The 26,008-nt window shown below is 38.0% G+C and overlaps 1 protein-coding gene across 3 annotated transcripts in view; it reads left to right on the top strand.

Annotated features, from left to right (window-relative positions):
- Positions 1-26,008, top strand: part of CHM (CHM Rab escort protein) — a 240,436-nt gene that overhangs the window by 4,708 nt on the left and 209,720 nt on the right. For all 3 annotated transcript variants that reach the window (XM_006078988.4, XM_044937402.2, XM_045164537.1), the window contains exon 2: positions 25,203-25,269. In XM_006078988.4, the coding sequence (XP_006079050.1) occupies positions 25,203-25,269 (67 nt within the window). The remainder of the gene's footprint in view (positions 1-25,202; positions 25,270-26,008) is intronic.

Here is a 26,008-nt window from a genome sequence, read left to right as displayed (position 1 = left end):
TGTTCTTCCAGTGAATATCCAGGATTGATTTCCTTTAGAATTGACAGGTTTGATCTCCTTGCAGTCCAAGGGACTCTCAAGAGTCTTCTCCAACAACACAGTTCAAAAGCATCAATTCTTCAGTGCTCAGCCTTCTTTATGGTCCAACTCTCACATCCATATATGACTAGTGGAAAAAACGTAACTGACTAGATGGACCTTTATTGACAAAGTAATGTCTCTGCTTTTTAATATGCTATCTAGGTTTCTCATAGCTTTTCTCCCAAGGAGCAAGGGTCTTATAATTTCATGGCTGCAGTCACCATCCACAGTGATTTTTGAGCCCAAGAAAATAAAGTCTGTAACTGTTTACATTGTTTCCCCATCTATTTGCCATGCGGTGATGGGACCGGATGCCATGATCTTAGTTTTTTGAATGTTGAGTTTTAAGCCACCTTTTTCACTCTCTTCTTTCACCTTTATCAGAGAGGCTCTTTAGTTCCTCTTCCCTTTCTGCCATAAGGGTGGTGTCATCTGCATATTAGATGTTATTGATATTTCTCCCAGCAATCTTGATTCTAGCTTGTGCTTCATCCAGCCTGTCATTTCGCATGAGGTACTGTGCATATAAGTTAAATAAACACGGTAACAATGTACAGCCATGATGTGCATCTTTCCCAATTTTGAACCAGTCCATTGTTTTGTGTCTGGTTCTATCTATTGCTTCTTGAAACGTTGGGGGGCAGTAATGTTGTCGGGGGTATAGTTGAAACTGATTTTTACTAAATACCTGTTTATGCCAGACTTTCTGCCAAGTGATGTCTTATGTATGTGTATTATTTAGTCCATTCCTGGGATGCCAGTATGTGATTCTAACATCAGAGGATGTCCATGCTTTTTTTTGCCTGTATTTCCCCAAATCCATGAACCTGTGGTCTAGAGTAGAGTGTTTTTTTTTTTTTTTTTTTTGCAAGATGCCACCTATTTGTGGTCATGGAATCAATTCCAGCATTTAAAAAAAACAAAGGTGGAACAGAATATGTATTAGAATATATTATATGTAATAAGGATGAGTATAGTTTTATGGAATATATTTCATGTGTGTATCACTGAAGCACACCCACATACATATATTCATATATATTTAAGGGGGGTGGCTGAGGGCAAAAAGTTTAGAGAATATTGATTAACTGAATAATTTAGTAGGAATGAAAGTAGTATTTTAAAAGTCCTTTTGTTTTATAAATGCTATGCCATCCATATGTTCTATTTACTTTGATATGTATGTATCTTATTTGAGAGCATTGTGTAGTGCAGCAGTCCCTGATCTTTTTGGCACCAGGGACCGATTTTGTGGAAAACATTTTTTCCATGGATGGGGGACAGGTTGGTTTGGGGATGATACAAGTGCATTACATTTATTGTGCACTTTATTTCAATTATTATTACATCAGCTCCACCTCAGATCATCAGGCATTAGATCTCAGAGGTGGGATAACCTAATTTAGTGATTGACAGTGTGGCTCTGAAATTGGACAGACTGTGTGTGAATCAGTTATGACTCTTGTGCCACCTTACACATGTTCTTGAATGTCTTGTTTCTTAGCTCTAAAAGAGAGTAAACCTCAGAGAGTTCTGTTGAGGATTTGGTGGAATAAATATTTAAAATGCTTAGTAGGTGTTCAGAAAACCTAGTTGAAATTTATAGCCCATTATCTCCTACTGAGGGGCTTTTATCACCACTGCTGTCAAGGAGTGAAGGCTTCCTAGGAAAGGCTCATGGTTTCCATGGAGAGCAGTGGAAAGATTCAGGTGTCTGAGTCATTGTCCTGCTCTTCTCATTGGCTGTTAGGTGGGAAAAACCTTTGTATGTCTCTTACCACTATTTCTATCAGACTTCTTAACTGGTGATTTTCTTTCATTTTCTTTTACTCTGTTTTGTTCACCAGCTTGCATTATTTGTTGTTTTGCCTGACGGTTTTGAACAGGTTTATCTTGTTTGAGGCATAGTATGAAACTCTTGTCAGTGTAAAATGATGAAGAAACTAAAGAAAGCATACAGATTTTGCTGTTTGAAAAATGCTTTGCAATTCTTCAGCCATTTATTGATGGAGAAGTATGTCTTTTCTGTTGTTAATACCTAGAAAAGTAAAGGGAATTATATAACTGTGGAGAAGATTCTTTGGGAGAAGCTTACCCTTCTCTGTAAATCATAAATTTGAACCAATCACTCAGAGAGAGCTGCATCTGTAACCAGAGTTCTCTCTGCAGCATCATTTTCATCTCCCATGCCTCATGTCATTTTCTTGTTTCCTCCAGTGTTCTCATGATGTTTTGGGTAACTCAGGCTACAGCAATTAAAATCAAATACGGCTGCTCGCCATCACATTCTCATATTTAACATAAAATCCCAATGTGCAGAAACAATTATAAATCCATATAGTTGACCTGTTACTCACGCTCTTAAGTTTCAGTGCAATCTTCTAACTGAAAAGTTAGGCTTTGTAACTATGTAAATGGTTTAAAATGGTCTATGTAAATGGTTTAAAACCTAGAACAGCTTAAAAATCACTAACGCTTCTCAGTTTATATTCATATGTATATTACAAACTATATATATGTATATGTAAACATATATTATGCATAAGTGCTAGAGAAATTGGAAACTTTGGGGGATATTTAGTTGTAACAAACAAAATAGGGATACTTTTGAAAGATTGATTTATTGTCATTTTTGGTTTTCTGATAATCTTATTAAAAGGCAGTGTAAAAGATGAGAATTTATCACAGATATTGACTTCTCCAAGTATGATTATGAGAGGTATTGTGTTATTCATAATGAGACTATGTAAAAACTAGTTTGAAAATAGGTGAAGAGCCCAGGGGCAGGTTTGCCCGTGTGGTGCTTCACAAGGGTGTTTGATCTTATATTGGATTTTTACCAAGAGTTTAAGTGAATAATGTCATACCGTTTGGCTGATTTCATTTATATCACATTTATAAAAGTACCAGTATCTGCTTTTTCTCCTAAGTAGTGTTCATACATATTTTTTGTCCAGCCCAGTGTTCATGTTGAGTTACAGTGGCTTTTGGTTAATGGTAATTTTAGTCATTTTGTATTGCTTTGAATTGTTTTGGATCATGTATCTGTGATCTGAATTTGCATATTTGTTAAACTGCTTTTCAGTATATGCATTTAAAATAATTGTGATGGAAAAGCTTGCACAAAGTAAAGTGTAGGGATATAACATTTTACATACAGATATCAGGCATATTAGGAAGATGCTGAGTTGTGTTCTAATCCTTAGTTTTCTATGTTACTTTGGTATGAGCTATCTAAGCTAAATAGATGACAGAAAATTAAATTTAGTATATACAACACACTGTTAAACAAATGTATGAAATTATTTCTAGCATTTGTTATATGCTGAGTACTATATTAAGCCTGTAAAGTGCATTATCTTATCTGATTATCACGGTAACTTTGTCTGTTGCTAGATGCTTATTGTTATCTCCATTTTACACATGTGGAACCTAAGACTTAGTTAGGTTTGACTGAGGTCAGACTGTTAAGACTGAAGTTGCTCTGGCTAGGTGTTGTTAGACTGAACTGGTTGTATTTTTCCATGTGAAAAAATACCTTATATTGTCAAGGTTAGATTATTGTGTTATAGTTTCAGTTCAGTTCAGTTCAGTCGCTCAGTTGTGGCAATTGCTTCATTTTGGGGGGTTACTATTGTTGACATTAAAGTCCTGATGCCAGAGAAGCCTTGTGATGTTAACTCCTTATAATAGACAGCATCATGATGTCTGCTGTCATCTTGCAAACATTTTGAGGAAGGCGAACCTAATGACCTGGTTGTATTTATCCCTTAAAACTGAAAAAACAGAGTCAGCCACTGAAGTAATGGCAAGAAATGGGGTCAGAGAATACAGTCATATTTCTACTTGAAAATCTGTTTCCCTAGGAATTATTCACTGATTACGAGATACATAATTTTCAACAGAAATAAAATCATTGTTAGAAATGCCCTATAGGTTATTTGTGTGTGTGCAAGGGTTTGCCATTTTGTCATTTAAAATTTCTTTTTTAGTTTTATGTGCTTGTAAATTAAGTTTTCAAGATCAAGTATGGGACTCATTGTTCTGTTCATGAAGCTTTATTTTTTTGGGGGGGTGGTTGATTGGTTCTTTTGGTTCCTATAATTGTCAACAGTTGTCAGCATTTAGAATGGATTTATCCTATTACTAATTGACAGAGTGGATGTGATAATATCTTTTCCCTCCAAGGGCCCTGTCATTAACAAATAATAGTAATAACTAACACTTTTATGTCTATATTTCCAGACCATTTCGCACTTTGTGTGTATAGATGTGTGTATGCTATTCTATTTTTCAGTTCACAGTGTTATGAATATCATTTCATAATAAGCAAATCTTCATCCTCAGTGTCTTAAAAAGATAACTTCTTATTTGGAGATAATTTTAGATTCACATGCAGTTGTAAGAAATAGTATAGAAAGATCGTGTATATATTTCATCCAGCGTTCCCCAGTGGTAAGTAACATCTTGCATAAATACGTGTAATATAAACAGATAATTGACCTTATGAAATGACCTTATTTATTGACTGTGCCAAAGCTTTTGACTGTGTGGATCACAATAAACTGTGGAACATTCTGAAAGAGATGGGAATACCAGACTGCCTGACCTGCCTCTTGAGAAACCTATATGCAGGTCAGAAAGCAACAGTAAGAACTGGACATGGAACACAGACTGGTTCCAAATAGGAAAAGGAGTATGTCAAGGCTGTATATTGTCACCCTGCTTATTTAACTTATATGCAGAGTACATCATGAGAAATGTTGGGCTATAAGAAGCACAAGCTGGAATCAAGATTGCCAGGAGAAATATCAATAACCTCAGATATGCAGATGATACCACCCTTACAGCAGAAAGTGAAGAGCAACTAAAAAGCCTCTTGTTGAAAGTGAAAGAGGAGAGTGAAAAAGTTGGCTTAAAGCTCAACATTCAGAAAATGAAGATCATGGTATCTGGTCCCATCACTTCATGGGAAATAGATGGGGAAACAGTGGAAACAGTGTCAAACTGAATTTTTCTGGGCTCCAAAATCACTGCAGATGGTGACTGCAGCCATGAAATTAAAAGACGCTGCCTACTTGGAAGGAAAGTTATGACCAACCTAGATAGCATATTCAAAAGCAGAGACATACTTTGCCAACAAAGGTCTGTCTAGTCAAGGCTGTGGTTTTACCAGTGGTCATGTATGGATGTGAGAGTTGGACTGTGAATAAAGCTGAGGGCAGAATTGATGCTATTGAACTGTGGTGTTGGAGAAGACTCTTGAGAGTCCCCTGGACTGCAAGGAGGTCCAACCAGTCCATCCTAATGGAGATTAGTCCTGGGTGTTCATTGGGAGGACTGATGCTAAAGCTGAAACTCCAATACTTTGGCCACCTCATGCGAAGAGTTGACTCATTGGAAAAGACTCTGATGCTGGGAGGGATTGGGGGCAGGAGGAGAAGGGGACGGCAGAGGATGAGATGGCTGGATGGCATCACCGACTTGATGGACATGACATTGAGTAAACTCCGGGAGTTGGTGATGGACAGGGAGGCCTGGCGTGCTGCGATTCATGGGGTCGCAAAGAGTCTGACACGACTGAGTGACTGAACTGAACTGAATGACCTTATTCAGATGTCACCAGTCCAACATATACTTGTGTGTGTATTCAATTCTGTGTAATTTTATCACATGTGTGGATTGTTGTCAAATCCAGACACAAAACAGTTTCATCGTAGTCTCTCATAATATCTTTTTATAGCCACGAACACTTCCCTCCTTCCTACATCTCTAAATCGTGCTGCTTCTGCTGCTGCTGCTAAGTCGCTTCAGTCGTGTCTGACTGTGTGCTATCCCATAGATGGCAGCCCACCAGGCTCCCCCGTCCCTTGGATTCTCTAGGCAAGAGCACTGGAGTGGGTTACCATTTCCTTCTCCAAAGCATGAAAGTGAAAAGTGAAAGTGAAGTCGCTCAGTCATGTCAGACTCTTAGCGACCCCATGGACTGCAGCCCACCAGGCTCCTCCATTCATGGGGTTTTCCAGGCAAGAGTACTGGAGAGGGTGAAATTGTATTCTCAGCTCTAAACCTGGCAACCCTTTACCTGTTCTTAACTTCTATGATTATGTGACTTCCAGTTCAGTTCACTTCAGTAGCTCAGTCGTGTCCTACTCTTTGAGACCTCAGGAACTGCAGCACGTCAGGCCTCCCTGTACATCACCAACTCCCAGAATTTACGCAAACTCACGTTGATCGAGTCAGTGATGCTGTCCAGCCATCTCATCCTCTGTCGTCCCGTTTACCTCCTGCCTCCAGTCCCTCCCAGCATCAGAGTCTTTTCCAATGAGTGAACTCTTCGCATGAGGTGGCCAAAGTATTGGAGTTTCAGCTTTAGAATAATTCCTTCCAAAGAACACCCAGGACTGATCTCCTTTAGGATGGACTGGTTGGATCTCCTTGCAGTCCAAGGGACACTCAAGAATCTTCTCCAACACCACAGTTCAAAAGCATCAATTCTTCGATGCTCAGCTTTCTTCACAGTCCAACTCTCACATCCATAAATGACTACTGGAAAAACCATAGCCTTGACTAGATGGACCTTTGTTGGCAAAGTAATGTCTCTGCTTTTGAATATGCTATCTAGGTTGGTCATACCTTTCCTTCCAAGGAGTAAGCGTGTTTTAATTTCATGGCTGCAGTCACCATCTGCAGTGATTTTGGAGCCCAGAAAAATAAAGTCTTACACTGTTTCCACTGTTTCCCCAACTATTTCCCATGAAGTGATGGGACCCGATGCCATGATCTTCGTTTTCTGAATGTTGAGCTTTAAGCCAACTTTTTCACTCTCCTCTTTCACTTTCAACAAGAGGCTTTTTAGTTCCTCTTCACTTTCTGCCATAAGGGTGGTGTCATCTGCATATCTGAGGTTACTGATATTTTTCCCAGCAATGTTGATTTCAGCTTGTGCTTCTTCCAGCCCAGCATTTCTCATGATGTACTCTGCATAGAAGTTAAATAAGCAGGGTGACAATATACAGCCTTGACATACTCCTTTTCCTATTTGGAAACAGTGTGTTGTTCCAGGCCCAGTTCTAACTGTTGCTTCCTGACCTGCATATAGGTTTCTCAAGAGGCAGGTCAGGTGGTCTGGTATTCCCATCTCTTTCAGAATTTTCCACAGTTTATCATGATCCACACAGTCAAAGACTTTGGCGTAATCATTAAAGCGGAATTAGATGTATTTTTTGGAACTCTCTTGGTTTTTTGATGATCCAGCAGATGTTTGCAATTTGATCTCTGGTTCCTCTGCCTTTTCTAAAACCAGCTTGAACATCTGAAAGTTCACGGTTCATTTATTGCTGAAGCCTGGCTTGGAGAATTTTGAGCATTACTTTACTAGCATGTGAGATGAGTGCAATTGTGCGATAGTTTGAGCATTCTTTGGCATTGCCTTTCTTTGGGATGGGAATGAAAACTGACCTTTTCCAGTCCTGTGGCCACTGCTGAGTTTTCCAAATTTGCTGGCATATATAGTGCAGCACTTTCACAACATCATCTTTCAGAATTTGAAATAGTTCAACTGGAATTCCATCACCTCCACTAGCTTTGTTCGTAGTGATGCTTTCTAAGGCCCACTTGACTTCACATTCCAGGATGTCTGGCTCTAGGTGAGTGATCACACCATCATGATTATCTGGGTCGTGAAGATCTTTTTTGTACAGTTCTTTTGTGTATTCTTGCCACCTCTTATTTATGTCTTCTGCTTCTGTTAGGTCCATACCATTTGTGTCCTTGATCGAACCCATCTTTGCATGAAATGTTCCCTTGGTATCTCTAATTTTCTTGAAGAGATCTCTAGTCTTTCCCATTCTGTTGTTTTCCTCTATTTCTCTGCAATGATCACTGAGGAAGGCTTTCTCATCACTTCTTGCTATTCTTTGGAACTCTGAATTCAGATGCTTATATCTTTCCTTTTCTGCTTTGCTTTTCACTTCTCTTATTTTCACAGCTATTTGTAAGGCCTCACCAGACAGCCATTTTGCTTTTCTGCATTTCTTTTCCATGGGGATGGTCTTCATCTCTGTCTCCTGTAGAATGTCACGAACCTCCGTCCATAGTTCATCAGGCGCTGTATCTATCAGATCTAGTCCCTTAAATCTATTTCTCACTTCCACTGTATCATCATAAGGGATTTGATTTAGTTCATACCTGAATGGTGTAGTGGTTTTCCCTACTTTCTTCAATTTAAGTCCGAATTTGGCAATAAGGAGTGCATGATCTGAGCTACAGTCAGCTCCTGGTCTTGTTTTTGATGACTGTATAGAGCTTTCCATCTTTGTCTGCAAAAATATAATCAGTCTGATTTTGGTGTTGACCATCTGGTGATGTCCATGTATAGAGTCTTCTCTTGTGTTGTTGGAAGAGGGTGTTTGCTATGACCAGTGTGTTCTTTTGGCAAAAGTTATTAGCCTTTGTCCTGCTTCATTCTGTATTCCAAGGCCAAATTTGCCTGTTACTCCAGGTGTTCTTGACTTCCTACTTTTGCATTCCAGTCCCCTATAATGAAAAGGACATCTTTTTTGGGTGCTCACAGAATGAGGTCCCCTGGAAAAGGGAATGGCATACCACTTCAGTATTCTTACCTTGAGAACCCCATTAACAGTATGAGAAGGCAAAATGATAGGATAGTTAAAGAGGAAGTTCCCAGGTCGCTAGGTGCCCAATATGCTACTGGAAATCAGTGGAGAAATAACTCCAGAAAGAATGAAGGGATGGAGGCAAAGCAAAAACAGTACCCAGTTGCGGATGGTACTGGTGATAGAAGCAAGGTCTGATGCTGTAAATAGCAATATTGCATAGGAATCTGGAATGTTAGGTCCATGAATCAAGGCAAATTGGAAGTGGTCAAACAGTAGATGGCAAGAGTGAACATTGACTTTCTAGGAATCAGCAAACTAAAATGGACTGGAATGGGTGAATTAACTCAGATGACCATTATATCTTCTACTGCGGGCAGGAATCCCTTAGAAGAAATGGAGTAGCCATCATGGTCAACAAAAGATTCCAGAATGCATCACCTGAATGCATTCTCAAAAAAGACAGAATGATCTCTGTTCGTTTCCAAGGCAAACCATTCAACATCACAGTAATCCAAGTTTATGCCCCAACCAGCAACGCTGAAGCAGCTGAAGTTGAACGGTTCTATGAAGACCTACAAGACCTTTTAGAACTAACACCCCAAAAAATGTCACTTCCAAAAGCTTATTAAATGGCATTTCTAGTAGATGATTAATAAATACACTAGTATTTCTTTAGATATCCTGTCATTTATTTAACTTATCAACTTTTTTTTGACATTTAAAGTTTTCAGTTTTTCACTTTCATGAAGTGATACTATGATGAACATGGTGTACCTAAACCTTTTGTATGTATTTAGTTTTTTCCTTAGGACAAATACCTAGAACTGTAAATGTTAAATTGAATTTAGGGGGTGGTTATGTAATGATTTTTATTTGTATTGATGAATTACCTTAAGGAAAGATTGCTAATCTAGTATCACTAGCGGAGTATGAGAACACTTACTTTCCCTTAGTCTTTCAGTATTTTCTATGAACGTCAACATTATAGCCAGAAAATGTTTCCTTGTCTGAATTTATGTTTTCAGATTTTAAGTGAGATTATTTAATAGGTATATTGGTCAATTTATTTCTTTTATTCATTGCTTTTACCCATGTTCCTATTGTGCGATTTTTTCCCTTTTCAATATGTAATGATTCTTTATATATTAAAATCTTTAATTCTTTGTTATGTATTTTATAAATTTGCATTCTATTTTCATGGCAGTTTTTCATGTGTGAAACTTGATAATTTTTATGTATGTATTAATTGTTTTTTTTCTTTTATGGTTCCTGCCTTTGGAGTTATGCATAGAAAGCCTTCCCCTCAAAGATTAGTAAATATTGACTCTGTTTCTTTTTAATATTTTATATCTTACATTTAAATTTTAATACACCTGAGATTTACTTTATTCTAGAATATGAGGGGTTTTCCTTCTAAGTCATTAACTTGTTATTCTAACACCATTGATCTACTCCACTAATTGAAATACTGCCTTTATTTTTTCATTATAGGAACAATTTTTGAACTTTCTGCCAGTAATCTGAGTGTCTCTTTGAGTATAGTTGGAACTGTTAAGTGGGCATAGATGGATCATCTGATCTGTAGGGAAATGATAACTTTTCCTCTTTGAAATCTCAAGAAACAAAAGGAAATGTTAGAATATATAAAAAATTACAGCATCTTCTCTGAAAAATAGCAAACTAAAAGAAGAAGGAAAACAGTAGGAATATTTGTAATTCATAACAAAGGGCTATTGTTGCTGCTGCTGCTGCTGCTAAGTTGCTTCAGTCGTGTCCAACTCTGTGCGACCCCATAGACGGCAGCCCACCAGGCTCCCCCGTCCCTAGGACTCTTCAGGAAAGAACACTGGAGTGGGTTACCATTTCCTTCTCCAATGCATGAACGTGAAAAGTGAAAGTGAAGTTGCTGAGTCCTGTCCGACTCTTAGCGACCCCATGGACTGCAGCCTACCAGGCCCCTCCATCCACGGGATTTTCCAGGCAAGAGTACTACAGTGGGTTGCCAGTGCCTTCTCCAGAACAAAGGAGTAATTACATACAAATAATACCTTCAAATTTGTGTGAAATACATCAAGATCTCTACAGGTAAGATGGGTAGAGAATGTAAACAGACAAGACGAGTTACAGATAGTTGACAAACTGTGGGGAAAATATTTTTCCTGATCAGTAGTCAAGTGCAAAATAACCTAATAGTTAAAAACATTAAACACACAAATTAAAAACACAAAAAGTTTTTACAAATTTAATGCTTTAAGAACATTAACATCAACTAATTGTTGATAAAGTTGTATTCAGTTGAAATGCTGATGATATTATGAATTGGGACAACACTTTAGCAAAGTAATACAATGATTTGTCCTAAGAATTGTACATATGTTTGTTCTATTAGACTCAGTAACTCCAGATCTGAGAATTTATTGTGAGAACATCACTTAATAGAGGTAAAAAGCTACAAGGCTGACAGCATCTATTTTAAAGCTGCTTATCATAGTAAAATTTGTAAATAATATAAGCATCTGAATGCAAAGTTCCAAAGAATAGCAAGAAGAGATAAGAAAGCCTTCCTCAGTGATCAATACAAAGAAATAGAGGAAAACAACAGAATGGGAAAAATTAGAGATCTCTTCAAGAAAATTAGAGATACCAAGGGAACATTTCATTCAAAGATGGGCTCGATAAAGGGCAGAAATGAAATGGACCAAACAGAAGCAGAAGATATAAATAAGAGGTGGCAAGAATACACAGAAGAACTGTACAAAAAATATCTTCACGACCCAGATAATCACGATGGTGTGATCACTCACTTAGAGCCAGACATCCTGGAATGTGAAGTGAAGTAAGCCTTAGAAAGCATCACTATGAACAAAGCTAGTGGAGGTGATGGAATTCCAGTTGAGCTATTTCAAATCCTGAAAGATGATGCTGTGAAAGTGCTGCACTCAATAGGCCAGCAAATATTGAAAACTCAGCAGTGGCCACAGGACTGGAAAAGGTCAGTTTTCATTCCCATCCCAAAGAAAGGCAATGCCAAAGAATGCTCAAACTATCGCACAATTGCACTCATCTCCCATGCTAGTAAAGTAATGCTCAAAATTCTCCAAGCCAGGCTTGAGCAATATGTGAACCGTGAACTTCCTGACGTTCAAGCTGGTTTTAGAAAAGGCAAAGGAACCAGAGATCAAATTGCAAACATCTGCTGGATCATGGAAAAAGCAAGAGAGTTGCGGAAAAACATCTAATTCTGCTTTATTGACTATGCCAAAGTCTTTGACTGTGTGGATCACAATAAACTGTGGAACATTCTGAAAAAGATGGAAATACCAGACCACCTGACCTGCCTCTTGAGAAATCTGTATGCAGGTTAGGAAGCAACAGTTCGAACTGTACCTAGAACAACAGACTGGTTCCAAATAGGAAAAGGAGTACGTCAAGGCTGTACATTGTCACCCTGCTTATTTAACTTCTATGCAGAGTACATCGTGAGAAACGCTGGACTGGAAGAAACACAAGCTGGAATCAAGATTGCTGGGATAAATATCAATAACCTAATGACCTCAGATATGCAGATGACACCACCCTTATGGCAGAAAGTGAAGAGTAACTAAAACGCCTCTTGATGAAAGTGAAAATGGAGAGTGAAAAAGTTGGCTTAAAGCTCAACATTCAGAAAACGAAAATCGTAGCATCCGGTCCCATCACTTCATGGGAAGTAGATGGGGAAACAGTGGAAACAGTGTCAGACTTTATTTTTCTGGGCTCCAAAATCACTGCAGATGGTGACTGCAGCCATGAAATTAAAACACGCTTACTCCTTGGAAGGAAAGTTATGACCAACCTAGATAGCATATTGAAAAGCAGAGACATTACTTTGCCAACAAAGGTCCGTCTAGTCAAGGCTATGGTTTTTCCTGTTGTCATGTATGGATGTGAGAGTTGGACTGTGAAGAAGGCTGAGCGCCGAAGAATTGACGCTTTTGAATTGTGGTGTTGGAGAAGACTCTTGAGAGTCCCTTGGACTGCAGGGAGATCCAACCAGTCCATTCTGAAGGACATCAGCCCTGGGATTTCTTTGGAAGGAATGATGCTAAAGCTGAAACTCCAGTCCTTTGACCACCTCATGCGAAGAGTTGACTCATTGGAAAAGACTCTGATGCTGGGAGGGATTGGGGGCAGGAGGAGAAGGGGACGACAGAGGATGAGATGGCTGGATGGCATCACTGACTCGATGGACGTGAGTCTGAGTGAACTCCGGGAGTTGGTGATGACAGGGTGGCCTAGTGTGGTGCGATTCATGTGGTCGCAGAGTCGGACACAACTGAGCGACTGAACTGACTGAAATAATATAATGTATATTGGAGAGCCCCAATGTCTCAAAGGATTCTGGAGAGTGGATGGAGTAGGCAGTTTTACAGTATGGTTCAGGATAATTTTTATTACAAGATTATACATACAAATGTGTGTGTGTGTGTGTGTGTGTGTGTGTATATATATAATTTCTTTCTTTCAATGAACAATAACAAAGTGACATGTATGTATGACCCAGCTGAAGAAAAAGAACATTACCAGGACCTTGGGAGCTCCGTGTATGTATATGTATCACTGTCCATCTTCCTTTCCTTTCCCATGCCATAACCATTATGACACACTGCTTTAATTGTTCTTTTTTTTTTTTTTTTGAAGTGTTTTTTTATTACATGTTTATATCCCCAAACTATATGTTGTTAGTTTTTTCTGTTTTTGACACTTGTCAAAAATTCGATGTTTTTTTCCGTGACATGCTTTCCTTCATAAATGTTATGCTTGTGAGATTCATCTGTATAGATTCATTTAGTGGTAACCCCCCTTCCCCTACCCACAGCTATTAGTATTTTGTAGTATTCTAGGATTGCAAATCTTCAACTTCAGTAGGTCATGCATATTCACCAAGATGATTTTATTTATTTGCCCTTCAGTTTTCAGCTTTTCAAGCCCCTCTCTCCCTTAGGAAATATATAATGTCATAAACACACTCACACATTCATGACACAATAAGATCATTAAGTATGTGTTTTTCTGCAACTTTTCAGTACATAATTCTCACCTTTCTTTTCATTCCAGTAGTTTTATTTTATCTAGCACACAGACTGTATTTAACTTTTGTAAGGTATAGTTCGGTCCTAGGCAGAAAAGAAGGAGAGACTACCTCAACGGAGCTAGGTTACCTTTATTCAGGCAAGGAGGGCGACAGTCGGCCTAACAACCAGGCTTAGATGACTGAGATGTCAAAGAGAGGCTAGGCCTGTGATCCTTCCCTTTTAGATTTGGCTGCTTTCTTGCTCATAATATCATTTACCTTGTTCCTCTAGACTGTCTTTCCTATAAACTGAAATATATATCTAAAGGCTTGGTGGATTCAAGGTTAACATTTTTGGCTAGAACATCTTTGGTGATACAGGTATCATGTTGAATCATACCAGAAGACACAAAATATCTGGTTGATCCACTGTGAGTGTTGCTAAGATTGACCCAGGATTAGGATGATGACAATATGATGCCTCCATTGTATGGATGTATTTTTCCCTTGTGTATTGAAAATAATCTGTATATTGCTTCTGGCACTATGCAAAAAACATTGTTTGATACCAGCTATTCACTGCATTGTTTTAAAATTGATTGGTATTCCTTATATGAATAAGTGTTTTCATTAGGACTTACAAAATGATATTTTTGTTTAGATCTTTGATTCCTTCTACATTTAATAGCTACCACTGAATGCCGATTTCTTAATTTACAAAAAGGAACATACCTTTATAGCATTATTGTGCTGTGCTAAGTTGCTTCAGTTGCCTATGACTCTTTGCAAACATAGGGACCATAGCTCGCCAGGCTTCTCTGTCCATGGGATTCTCCAGACAAAAATACTGGAGTGGGTTGTCATGATCTTCTCCAGGGGATCTTCCTGACCCAGGGATTGAACCTGCCATTTTATTGTCTCCTGCATTTTCAGGTTAGTTCTTTACCACTAGCACCACCTGGGAAGCCCTTTATAGCATTATTGGTATCTACCAATAAGTACCTATTTCCAAAATTCAAGTCATTTGGGAAACTGAATTAATTGTAAGATTACTTAATGGAGATGGACAAAGAGATTTAGATGTCCTGAAGCAGGATAGTACTTAAGAGCACAGACTCTGGGCCCAGACTATATAGGTTCTGATATTAACTTTGCCATTTACTGGGTATGTGGCTTTGGGTACAGTACTTAAGCCCTGTTGTCTGTTTTCCCATCCTTTACTGCCTAATGTATACCTGTGGACAAAGAATAATAAGTAAAGGAAAAATGAAAAAAAAAAAATATTAGGGGTTGGATTATGGGTGAGTAAAATATTTTCCTTAGCATTGTGTCATATTTGCAGTGTAAGAGAGAAATGAAAAAGAAAAGTCATGCTGATTTTTAATGTGTATTTTCAAGTGCAAGATCATTGACAAATGACTGACAAACTTTTTACATTGATTTTGGTTTATCTCTCTCATTACAGTGTTTTAGAAATTCTTAATGCAATAAAATTATTATTTTCATTAGATAAAATTTTATGTTTTGTTTTATTTTAGTAAACTCAGTGTAATCAGTGTTCAGCTTTTTAATAAATAGTATAAAATATTATCCTCAATGTTTTCTCAATGAAATGTAGCCAATTTTCTCTTAAATACGTATGACTGTGTGTAAAACTTAATTTGAAGTGGTTTACCTCAAGGAATGATATATAGTAACAAATTCATAGGCTCTTTTGAAATTTAGTTTGTAAGGATCATAAGGTTTTTCTCTCTACTTTTTAAAAAATAGATTTCATGAAAGGATTCGTATAAGGAAGAAAGGTTATTTGTTGCATGATTTTGTAACATTCTTGGGATAAGCACAATCTCTCTTATCATCTATTTTAGTCTCATAGCTTTATAAGTAATACACTAAAGGTCATTTTTCTTCTGTGACACTTAAGTAAAATATGTTCTGAACAAGAGACTTTATTTTCCTTATCACAAGTTAAATATTGCTATTAAATTTGAAGAGAGCTCAGCTGGGATATACTTTGCTCTGAAAGATGATTTTAGTCATTTAAATTAATAAAATTTAAATTGATAAAACAGAAATACTAGCATTAAGAAAATCAAGTGAAAATTAATTGTAGTTGAATCTGTTTATTTTATTTCCTGGTATGAAATAGGTCTTTGTCAAATATTATATTACTTAGTAAAACTTTCATTAAGAGATTTGAGTTGATGTAGTTTTCTCAAAGAACAAAATACTAAATGTCTGTTTTCCAAGGGATTATTTTATTTCATAGACTCAGCCTTTCATTATGTCACTAAATTTCGTACTAAATTTTATTTTTTAAATGTTTTATTATGGCCAGTTTCAAACTTAAAAAAAGAGAATAATAAAACTCCTCATGTACCCGTTTCCCAGTTTCAACTGTTATCAATTTATGGCCTATCTCTTTCATTTGGTACCATCCACCTTCTCATTTCAGCTTCCAATCCTGGATTATTTTAATGAAAATCCTATATGTCATATTGTTCCATCTGTAAATATTTCATTATGTATCTAAAGGATAAGGGCTTACCTTTTTAAAAATAACTGCAGTTCTTTTGGACTGGGCTTCCCAGGTGGCCTAGTGGCAAAGAATTCAGCTGCCAATGCAAGGGACGCAGATTCAATCCCTGGGTTCGAAAGATCACCTGGAGAAGGAAATGGTAGCCCACTCCAGTATTCTTGCCTGGAAAATTCCATGGAGATAGGAGCCTGGTGGGCTACAGTCTGTGGGGGTCGCAAAGAGTTGGACATGACTGAGCACTCACTCACTCCCAATTGTTACTCCTCCATGCAGGAATTTATCTAGGACAGTTTTTCATTTTCCTGAGTTCATAGGGCCCAACTCCATCTCCACTTTCTCACCTCTAGCATTCCCAGGGGTACCTTTGCACTCATCCACAGCTTGGAGTCTGTAATGTCCCCTCCCACTTGCTGCTGTTATTCTCAGAATGACCTCCCAAGCTTCCAGTGAGTACCTGATTTTGGGGTTTTCTGGCCATCAATGCTGTCACAGATTTCTTTGTCTTCTGGTCATTTTCCTTGTACAGTTTCTGATACCAGGTGGATCTTATAGCTATTGAAGTTTCCTAATGACCCACTTGTATTTTGGAGTTCATCACAATATTTTGTCACCTATCTTTGTTGTAGATCTTGTCCCTGGGTGTTTGGTTTTGGTATCCTGATTGCACTGTCTATTTTTATGGGGGTCTTAGGGGGAGATTCAGAAACTTTGCTCCTAATGCCATCTTCCCTGAATCCTGTTTTTAAGTTCAAGCCATTTGCATAAGAACAGAGGCCAAGTTGCTGATCTGTCATTAACATTCACCTTTGAGAACTTGCAACAAACCTTACAGATCACTTACTTCTAGTTCTTCATTTTATCTATAAGGATATTTATAAGGAAGCTGAATTCCAGAGAGGCTAAGTGACTTTTCAGCTATTTACTATAAGCCTGAAAACAAGAATCCAGTTTTCCTAATATTGAAACGGTGCTCTTATTCAGTCAATTCAGTCGCTCAGTCATGTCCGACTCTTTGCGACCCCATGGACTACAGCAGGCCAGGCTTCCCTGCCCATCACCAACTCCCAGAGGTTGGTTCAACTCATGTCCATTGAGTGGATGATACCATCCAGCCATCTGTCGTCCCCTTCTCCTCCTTGTGGCTCAGCCGGTAAAGACTCCACCTGTAATGCAGGAGACCTGGGTTTGATCCCTGGGTTGGGAAGATGCCCTGGAGAAGGGAAAGGCTACCCACTCCAGTATTCTGACCTGGAGAATTCCATGGACTGTATAGTTCATGGGGTCACAAAGAGTTGGACACGACTGAGTGAATTTCACTTCACAGTGCTCTTATTAGACGTTCCTAAAAATTCACATGAACAAAGCTAGTGGAGGTGATGGAATTCCAGCTGAGCTATTTCAAACCCTGAAAGATGATGCTGTTAAAGTGCTGCACTCGATATACCAGCAAAATTGGAAAGCTCAGCAGTGGCCACAGGACTGGAAAAGGTCAGTTTTCATTGCAATCCAAAAGAAAGACAATGCCAAAGAATGTTCAAACTACCACACAATTGTGGTAGTTTGAACTTATCTCACACACTAGCAAAGTAATGTGAAAATTCTCCAGGATAGGCTTCAACAGTAGGTGAACCAAGAACTTCCAGATGTTCAAGCTGGATTTAGAAAAGGCAGAGGAACCAGAGATCAAATTGTCAGCATCCATTGGATAATCGAAAAAGCAAGAGAATTCCAGAAAAACATCTACTTCATTGTCTATGCTAAAGCCTTTGACTCGTAACAAACTGTGGAAAATTCTTCAAAAGATGGCAATACCAGACCACCTGACCTGCCTCCTGAGAAATCTGTATGCAAGTCAAGAAGCAACAGTTAGAACTGGACATGGAACAATTGATTGGTTCAAAATTGGGAAAAGAGTACTGTAAGGCTCTATGTTGTCACCTTGCTTGTTTAACTTATGTGCAGAGTACATCTTGCAGAATGCCAGACTGCATGAAGCACAAGCTGGAATCAAGATTACTGGGAGATACATCAATAACCTGAGATATACAGATGAAACCACTCTGATGGGAGAAAGCAAAGAGGAACTAAAGAGCTCCTGATGAAAGTGAAAGAGGAGGGTGAAAAAGTTGGCTTAAAATTCAGCATTCAAAGAACTAAGATTATGGCATCCAGTCCCATCACTTCATGGCAAATAGGTGGGGAAACAATGGAAAGAGTGACAGACTTTATTTTCTTGGGTCCTAAAATCACTGCAGATGGTGATTGCAGCCATGAAATTATTATTATTTTTTTAAATTTTATTTTATTTAACTTTACAATATTGTATTGGTTTTGCCATATACCAAAATGAATCTGCCACAGGTATACATGTGTTCCCCATCCTGAACCCTCCTCCATCCTTCCTTCCCATACCATCCCTCTGGGTCGTCCCAGCGCACCAGCCCGAAGCATCCAGTATCGTGCATCGAACCTGGACTGGCGACTCATTTCATATATGATATTTTACATGTTTCAATGCCATTCTCCCAAATCATCCCACCCTCTCCCTCTCCCACAGAGTCCAAAAGACTGTTCTATACATCAGTGTCTCTTTTGCTGTCTCGTATACAGGGTTATTGTTACCATCTTTCTAAATTCCGTATATATGCATTAGTATACTGTATTGGTGTTTTTCTTTCTGGCTTACTTCACTCTGTATAATTGGCTCCAGTTTCATCCATCTCATTAGAACTGATTCAAATGTATTCTTTTTAATGGCTGAGTAATACTCCATTGTGTATATGTACCACAGCTTTCTTATCCATTCATCTGCTGATGGACATCTAGGTTGTTTCCATGTCCTGTGCAGCCATGAAATTAAAAGACACTCCTGGAAGAAAAGCTATGACCAATCTAGACAGCATATTAAGAAGCAGAGACAATACTTTGCCTGCAAAGCTCCATAGAGTAAAAGTTATGGTTTTTCCAGTAGTCATGTATGGATGTGAGAGTTGGACCATAAACAAAGCTGAGTGCTGAAGAGTGCCAGCTATCTATGGCATTCTGACTGTAGAATGGTTGACGTTGACTTCTTGGGCAACCTCTTGTGTAGTTGTAAGAGGATCAGCCTCAATGATGTCTCTTGGTTGTTGTCAGCTTCCCATGGCCGACTACCGTGCTCCTCATCTTCAAGGCTCTTGTTTCCTTTGCAAAACTTCTTGAACTACCGCTGCATTGTACATTCATTAGCAGTTCCTGAGTCAAATGCCTTGTTAATGTTGTGAATTGTCTCTGGTACTTTACTACCCATTTTGAACTTGAATAAAAAAAAAATAGCTCAAATGTGCTTTTTGTCTAGCATTTCTGGAGTGTAAAATAAATACAAAATAAACAGCAAGTAATGTTAACAAAAAAACATAAAGCGAGAAATGTGTATTAAGATGATGTATACATAGCCACATTTATTTAAGAATGTATTCCAGTATGAAACAGGAAAATTCAACAATGCAAAACTGCGATTACTTTTGTACCAACCTAATAACTCTAACTAGATAACTTCAGGTTTGTTATTGAAGGGATAGGAAGAGAAAGGAAGGGAACTGGCATTTATTGAATATAAGCAACATGCTTGGAGACCCTGTGTAAGGTGTTTTATATCATTTTTACCCTATTCCTCTCTGTACCCCTATGAGATATATTATTATCCCCATATTATGGTTGAAAACATTGTTCTTGTATATTTGTACTTAAAGTTTTTACAGTGTATTTCCAGTGTAATGCTGTGTGAGGTGACCCTGATCTAAGGTGTAAAAGTCGCTCAGTCATGTCTGACCCTTTGCGACGCCATGGACTATACAGTCCATGGAATTCTCCAGGCCAGGGTAGCCTTTCCCTTCCCTTCTCTAGGGGATCGTCCCAATCCAGGGATTGAACCCAGGTCTCCTGCATTGCAGGCCTATTCTTTACCAGCTGAGCCACCAGGGAAGCTGATCTAAGGTATTTGTTTCTAACTCATGTCTGGCTTTCCCTTGTGGGAGAGATTGTATAATTCATTGTAAGCATATGTATATTCCATATAAAAATGCCTCGCAGCGATGTGTGAATTTGAGTAATGATTCAGAAGTAAGTAGTTCACTTTTTATGGTGCCAAGTCTTAAAAAAAAACAAACATTGTTTTGAAATTAGTCAAGGGTTTAAAAGCTATGAAAATTGAGCTTATAAATATTAATTTAAACAAAACCAGCAGTTACGTATTTTCCTAATTGTAAGTAAGACCAAAACGTTTAATTATGTTAACTTTTCCAAAACAGGAATTTAAGAAATGAGAAAGCTAAAGCTCCAGTTTTATGCAAATTCTTCCTTCATGCTGTGACTAGAGGTATTTTTCTGAAATGCTGATTTGATCTTGTTCTTAAGGCTAAAATCTTAGACTCCCTGTTGCTTACAGGTTCAAGTTCAGACACCACAGTTTGGCTCCAGCTACACTATGTGGCATTACTTTTGATACTCTCTTCCTTCACCCTTTGCCAAGAATATTCCCTTCCACTTTCTTCTACAGTTTTCAGTTGGGTTATTATAGATCTGAAAGACTGAGCTGGTTTGTGTTCCCTGCTCTTCAGAGCTTTTCCATGACTACCTTTTACAGAGGGAATGCTTCTTTCCTTCATGCTCCTTTAACAGTTTTAATTACATTTATTATTTTAAACCTTTTAAATTCTTGTTTAGACTCTAAGGTCTTTTAGGCTAGAAATTACCTTTATCTATTTTTTTTTTTTCCTATCTATCACAGTCTGTTCTTTCCCTCCCTTTCCCCACTTATATCTTACTTCTCTTTCTTCAAACAAATGTTTATAGAGAATCTACTGTGTGCCTCCTCTGTTCAAGGCACTTGGTGTTTATTGAATGAGTGGGAAGAAGTTTGAAATCCTGGCCAGGAAAACTTTAGCTGTGTTATTAGCTTGTTGTTTTAATCATTTTAAGCATGAGGATAATAGGCTCTTGCCATTTAACATTGGAATGGTCTATTGCTTTCACCAACTTGTGTGAGACTATTAAGGGAAAACACAAATGATGGTCATTTTCGTTTTGTGTGATTTGGATTCAGATCAGTATTGAAATCCGTTCTTGGCTTTACTTTGTCAGTAGAGACATGTCTTCTGACAATGTTGATTGCAGCGTTGGAAATAACCACATGCCTATTTGCCTATCCAAGGTAACAGCTAATTTGAGCTAGATAGAGGAGAGTAATTTTACTACTGTTTGCCATTGGAGTTGGCATCTGGTAAAAATGGGTGTATGTTTGGAGTAGTATTTAGGTGAAAATGTACTGCTTCTAAAATACCTCTCTGAAGAGAATAAAAGTAGGTATTCTTTATAGAGCAAATACCCTCTGCTAACAATTAACAATCCTCCAAGGTAGATGGTGGTATTTCCATTGATGGATGAAGAAGTAAAGGCCTGAGGTTGCAGAGCTAGTTAAGCAGCAAAACTAAAATTCAAACTTAGCTCTGTCTGACTGGGACCATTCCTGTTTCATTATGTTACCATCCTGCCCTTACATCCTCATTCTCAGACTCAAGTCCAAATTGGAGAGAGTGAATTTATCATGGTAATTTGAATTTGTGATGCTGAATTACTGAATTGCTTGATCTTTGGCAAGTAATTTAACATTTCTCATCCCATTTTTTTTCACATGGATAATACTGCTTCCCTCCCAGGGTTATCAGATCAGATCAGACCAGATCAGTCGCTCAGTCATGTCCGACTCTTTGCGACCCCATGAATCGCAGCACGCCAGGCCTCCCTGTTCATCACCAACTCCCAGAGTTCACTCAGACTCAACGTCCATCGAGTCAGTGATGCCATCCAGCCATCTCATCCTCTGTCGTCCCCTTCTCCTCCTGCCCCCAATCCCTCCCAGCATCAGAGTCTTTTCCAGTGAGTCAACTCTTCATATGAGGTGACCAAAGTGCTGGAGTTTCAGCTTTAGCATCATTCCTTCCAAAGAAATCCCAGGGCTGATCTCCTTCAGAATGGACTGGTTGGATCTCCTTGCAGTCCAAGGGACTCTCAAGAGGCTTCTCCAACACCACAGTTCAAAAGCATCAATTCTTCGGCGCTCGGCCTTCTTCACAGTCCAACTCTCACATCCATACATGACCACAGGAAAAACCATAGCCTTGACCAGACGAACCTTTGTTGGCAAAGTAATGTCTCTGCTTTTGAATATGCTATCTAGGTTGGTCATAACTTTCCTTCCAAGGAGTAAGCATCTTTTAATTTCATGGCTGCAGTCACCATCTGCAGTGATTTTGGAGCCCAGAAAAATAAAGTCTGACACTGTTTCCACTGTTTCCCCATCTATTTCCCATGAAGTGGTGGGACCGGATCCCATGATCTTCGTTTTCTGAATGTTGAGCTTTAAGTCAACTTTTTCACTCTCCACTTTCACTTTCATCAAGAGGCTTTTGAGTTCTTCTTCACTTTCTGCCATAAGGGTGATGCCATCTGCATATAATGAAGAATAAATGATTATTCTGATGTATATGAATATACATTGTGAATCATAAAGCCCTGTGCTGATATTTGGTGGTATATTATTAATGCTGTCTTTATTACACACTTAAACATACTAATTCTGCTTCCTGAATATTTCTTTGCTGTTGTCCTTTGTAACTAAGCCATTTAGTCAGTCAGTGTTGGTCACTCAGTCATGTCCAACTCTTTGAGACCCCATGGACTGTAGCCCACCAGGCTCCTCTGTCCATGGAATTCTCCACGCAGGAATACTGGACTGGGTAGCCATTCCCTTTTCCAGGGGATCTTGCTGATCCAGGGATCGAACCCAGGTCTCCTACATTGCGGGCAGATTCTTTCTCATCTGAGCCACCAGGGAAGCCCACTAAACCACTTAGCAGCCTGTAAAGTACCATAGTGACTGCATTTCTTTATAAAGAAAACTTATTTTTTATGTATAAATAGTTTATGTATACATGTTTATGTATAAAGAGTTAAGGTAAAACGTTAGAACAATACAGTTTTTACCGTTATGAAGAACTAAGCGTACTTAGCTGTTTAGAATTTTCATTTCTTCCTCCTATTTCCTTCTACACTGCAAACTTTCACTTTTTTTCCTTTGAATTATATCCTAAGTTCAGGTTGCAACTTTATAATGGCTTATTTCCAATAATTGATATTTAATGGCTATATCTACTACATTTGGTCAGAACTTCTCTGTTGAACTAAACGTTTTATACCCACAAAGTGCCCAGCACTGGAAAACTTGTTCTTCCATGAATGCAGATGCAGCTTTTGTTTAATGTGATTTTTAACTAGAAATTGGCTACATCGGTTGCTTCCATATGCTTGTTGCTTTTTTACATAGAGAAGATAAGCATTCTCTTTTCTTGAAATCTTTGATGGTTAATGTTTTGTTTAAACCGTTGCCAGAAGGATGCTGTTTCTTTTCTACTAGGTAAAAATTCAAGAGGACCATGGTATCTCATTGTAGTGAAAGAGTCAGTAGCATCACTATAGAATTACACTAAACTAGCTTTGTTCATCTGACTGATATAAAATATTTTAGCCTCTGTTGAAATGGTAGCTCTTATGATAAAAAGTTATGGAAGAGTCTTGAATTTATAACATAGAGTGTTAACTAGCTGATGTAGCTGAACATCTGGATTTTTTTATTATAAAATTATCTTTGGTAAATATTTTTTTGGTATTGGTATTAATAATAGTAATATATATTTCCCTTTATGATAACAAAGGGGCTTCCGTGGTGGCTCAGATGGTAAAGAGTCTGCCTGCAGTGCAGGAGACCCAGGTTCAATTCCTGGGTCAGGAAAATCCCCTGGAAAGGAAATGGCTACCCACTCCAGTATTCTTGCCTGGAAAATCCCGTGGACGGAGGAGACTGGCAGGCTACAGTCCATGGGGTCACAAAGAGCCGGACACGACTGAGCGACTTCACTTTCACTTTATGATAACAAACTTTATGATATGGCTTAATTTAATTTCAAAACAGTAATGTTGTTATCAAACTACTGTATTAAGCAAAAGTGAAATAATGTATCATGTAAATGACCTTTTTAAAAATTAGTTAGCCTATTGCTTAAACTGAAAAATATATACCATTACCCCTAAGAGACAATGTGACTTGAAGTTAGATTTATGTTAAAATTTCAACTCTAGAGCTTTTTTTCTAAGCATTGGGCAGCAGGTTAACCAGTTTGCACCCTAGTTTCTTCTTCATCTCTAAAATGTATATGCAGATCCTTTTCTGTCAGTGCATTTGAGAGAATCCGATCAGCTAGTATGTGAATATAGTTTCTGAAACAAAATGCTTGTATGAGCAATATTTTGACAGTTGCTCATTTATGGTACGGAGAAGGCAATGGCACCCCACTCCAGTACTCTTGCCTGGAAAATCCCATGGGTGGAGGAGCCTGGTAGGCTGCAGTCCATGGGGTCGCTAGGAGTCGGACACGACTGAGTGACTTCCCTTTCACTTTTCACTTTCATGCATTGGAGAAGGAAATGGCAACCCACTCCAGTGCTCTTGCCTGGAGAATCCCAGGGACGGGGGTGCCTGGTGGGCTGTCGTCTATGGGGTCGCACAGAGTTGGACACGACTGAAGTGACTTAGCAGTTAGCATTTATGGTAATTGGCAGATAAAAAGAATTTAAGTACTTGAGTTTTAAAATATCTCCCTTCCACATGATAAAATTTTCAGTATTACTAGTATATGTTAAAGAAGCATCATTCAAGTATAATATAAACTTTATAATTTTGAATACAAGAATGAGCCTCTTTTGTTAAACTCCTCTATACAACAGTGGTATGAATTGAACATTTTTTGTGCTATATATATATATATATTTTTTTTTTCTATATCCTAAATGATACAGGTGTATGTTTTTATAGGTTTGCCTGAATCCATCATTGCAGCTGCATGTTCAAGAAGTGGCCAGAGGGTTCTGCATGTTGATTCGTAAGTTTATCATTGGTAGCATTTGATACTTCCTAAATATCTCTATACAAAATTAAAATTTAAATATACATACATATGTGTGTACATGTATATGTCCAATATAAACTTTTAAAGTTAGAAAAATTATTAGAATTGTTTAATTTTCACCAAAAACATGTGAAATATATAATGTACAAGTTCTCCTATTATAGTTTGTGAAATAGTGATCTCTTTCCTTTGAGTATAAACCAAACGTACCATAACTTTATTTTTCACATGAATGATTTTGTTTTTCTAAATGATAAATAATTTTCCACAAGGCTTGGAAACCTCATACTTACCCTTTTAATCATATATGTATGTGGGTATGTAAACCCTGTATATGCTGTTGTATTTTAGATGTGGCATTCGATAGTTGAAGGAATCAGCTAATAGAGTATGTGATTTGCTTGAAAAAGCTAAACTACGAGTTTTCTAAAATATCTAGAACTTTGTTTTTTCCCCTTTTCCTTAAATGTGATGATAAAAAGGAAGTAAATGGAAAATTCAACATTAAGGTAAAGTATAAATCTTTCCATTCCTGCTTCCTTCAGAAACAAACCCTTAACTTTCCACCTGTCTATTTAATGCTTTTGACCTTTGTATTATTTCATGTTTCCTTTCTACTCCATTTTAATGAACAATTGTTCATTAAAATGGAGTAGAAAGGAAACATGAAATAATGACTTTATATTTTCTGTTTGATAGTAACAGGTTTTTC

Source organism: Bubalus bubalis, chromosome X (assembly GCF_019923935.1).
Source record: "Bubalus bubalis isolate 160015118507 breed Murrah chromosome X, NDDB_SH_1, whole genome shotgun sequence".
Taxonomy (NCBI): domain Eukaryota; kingdom Metazoa; phylum Chordata; class Mammalia; order Artiodactyla; family Bovidae; genus Bubalus; species Bubalus bubalis.
The sequence above is the reverse complement of the archived record's forward strand: the minus strand, read 5'-3'. Positions and strand labels throughout refer to the sequence as shown.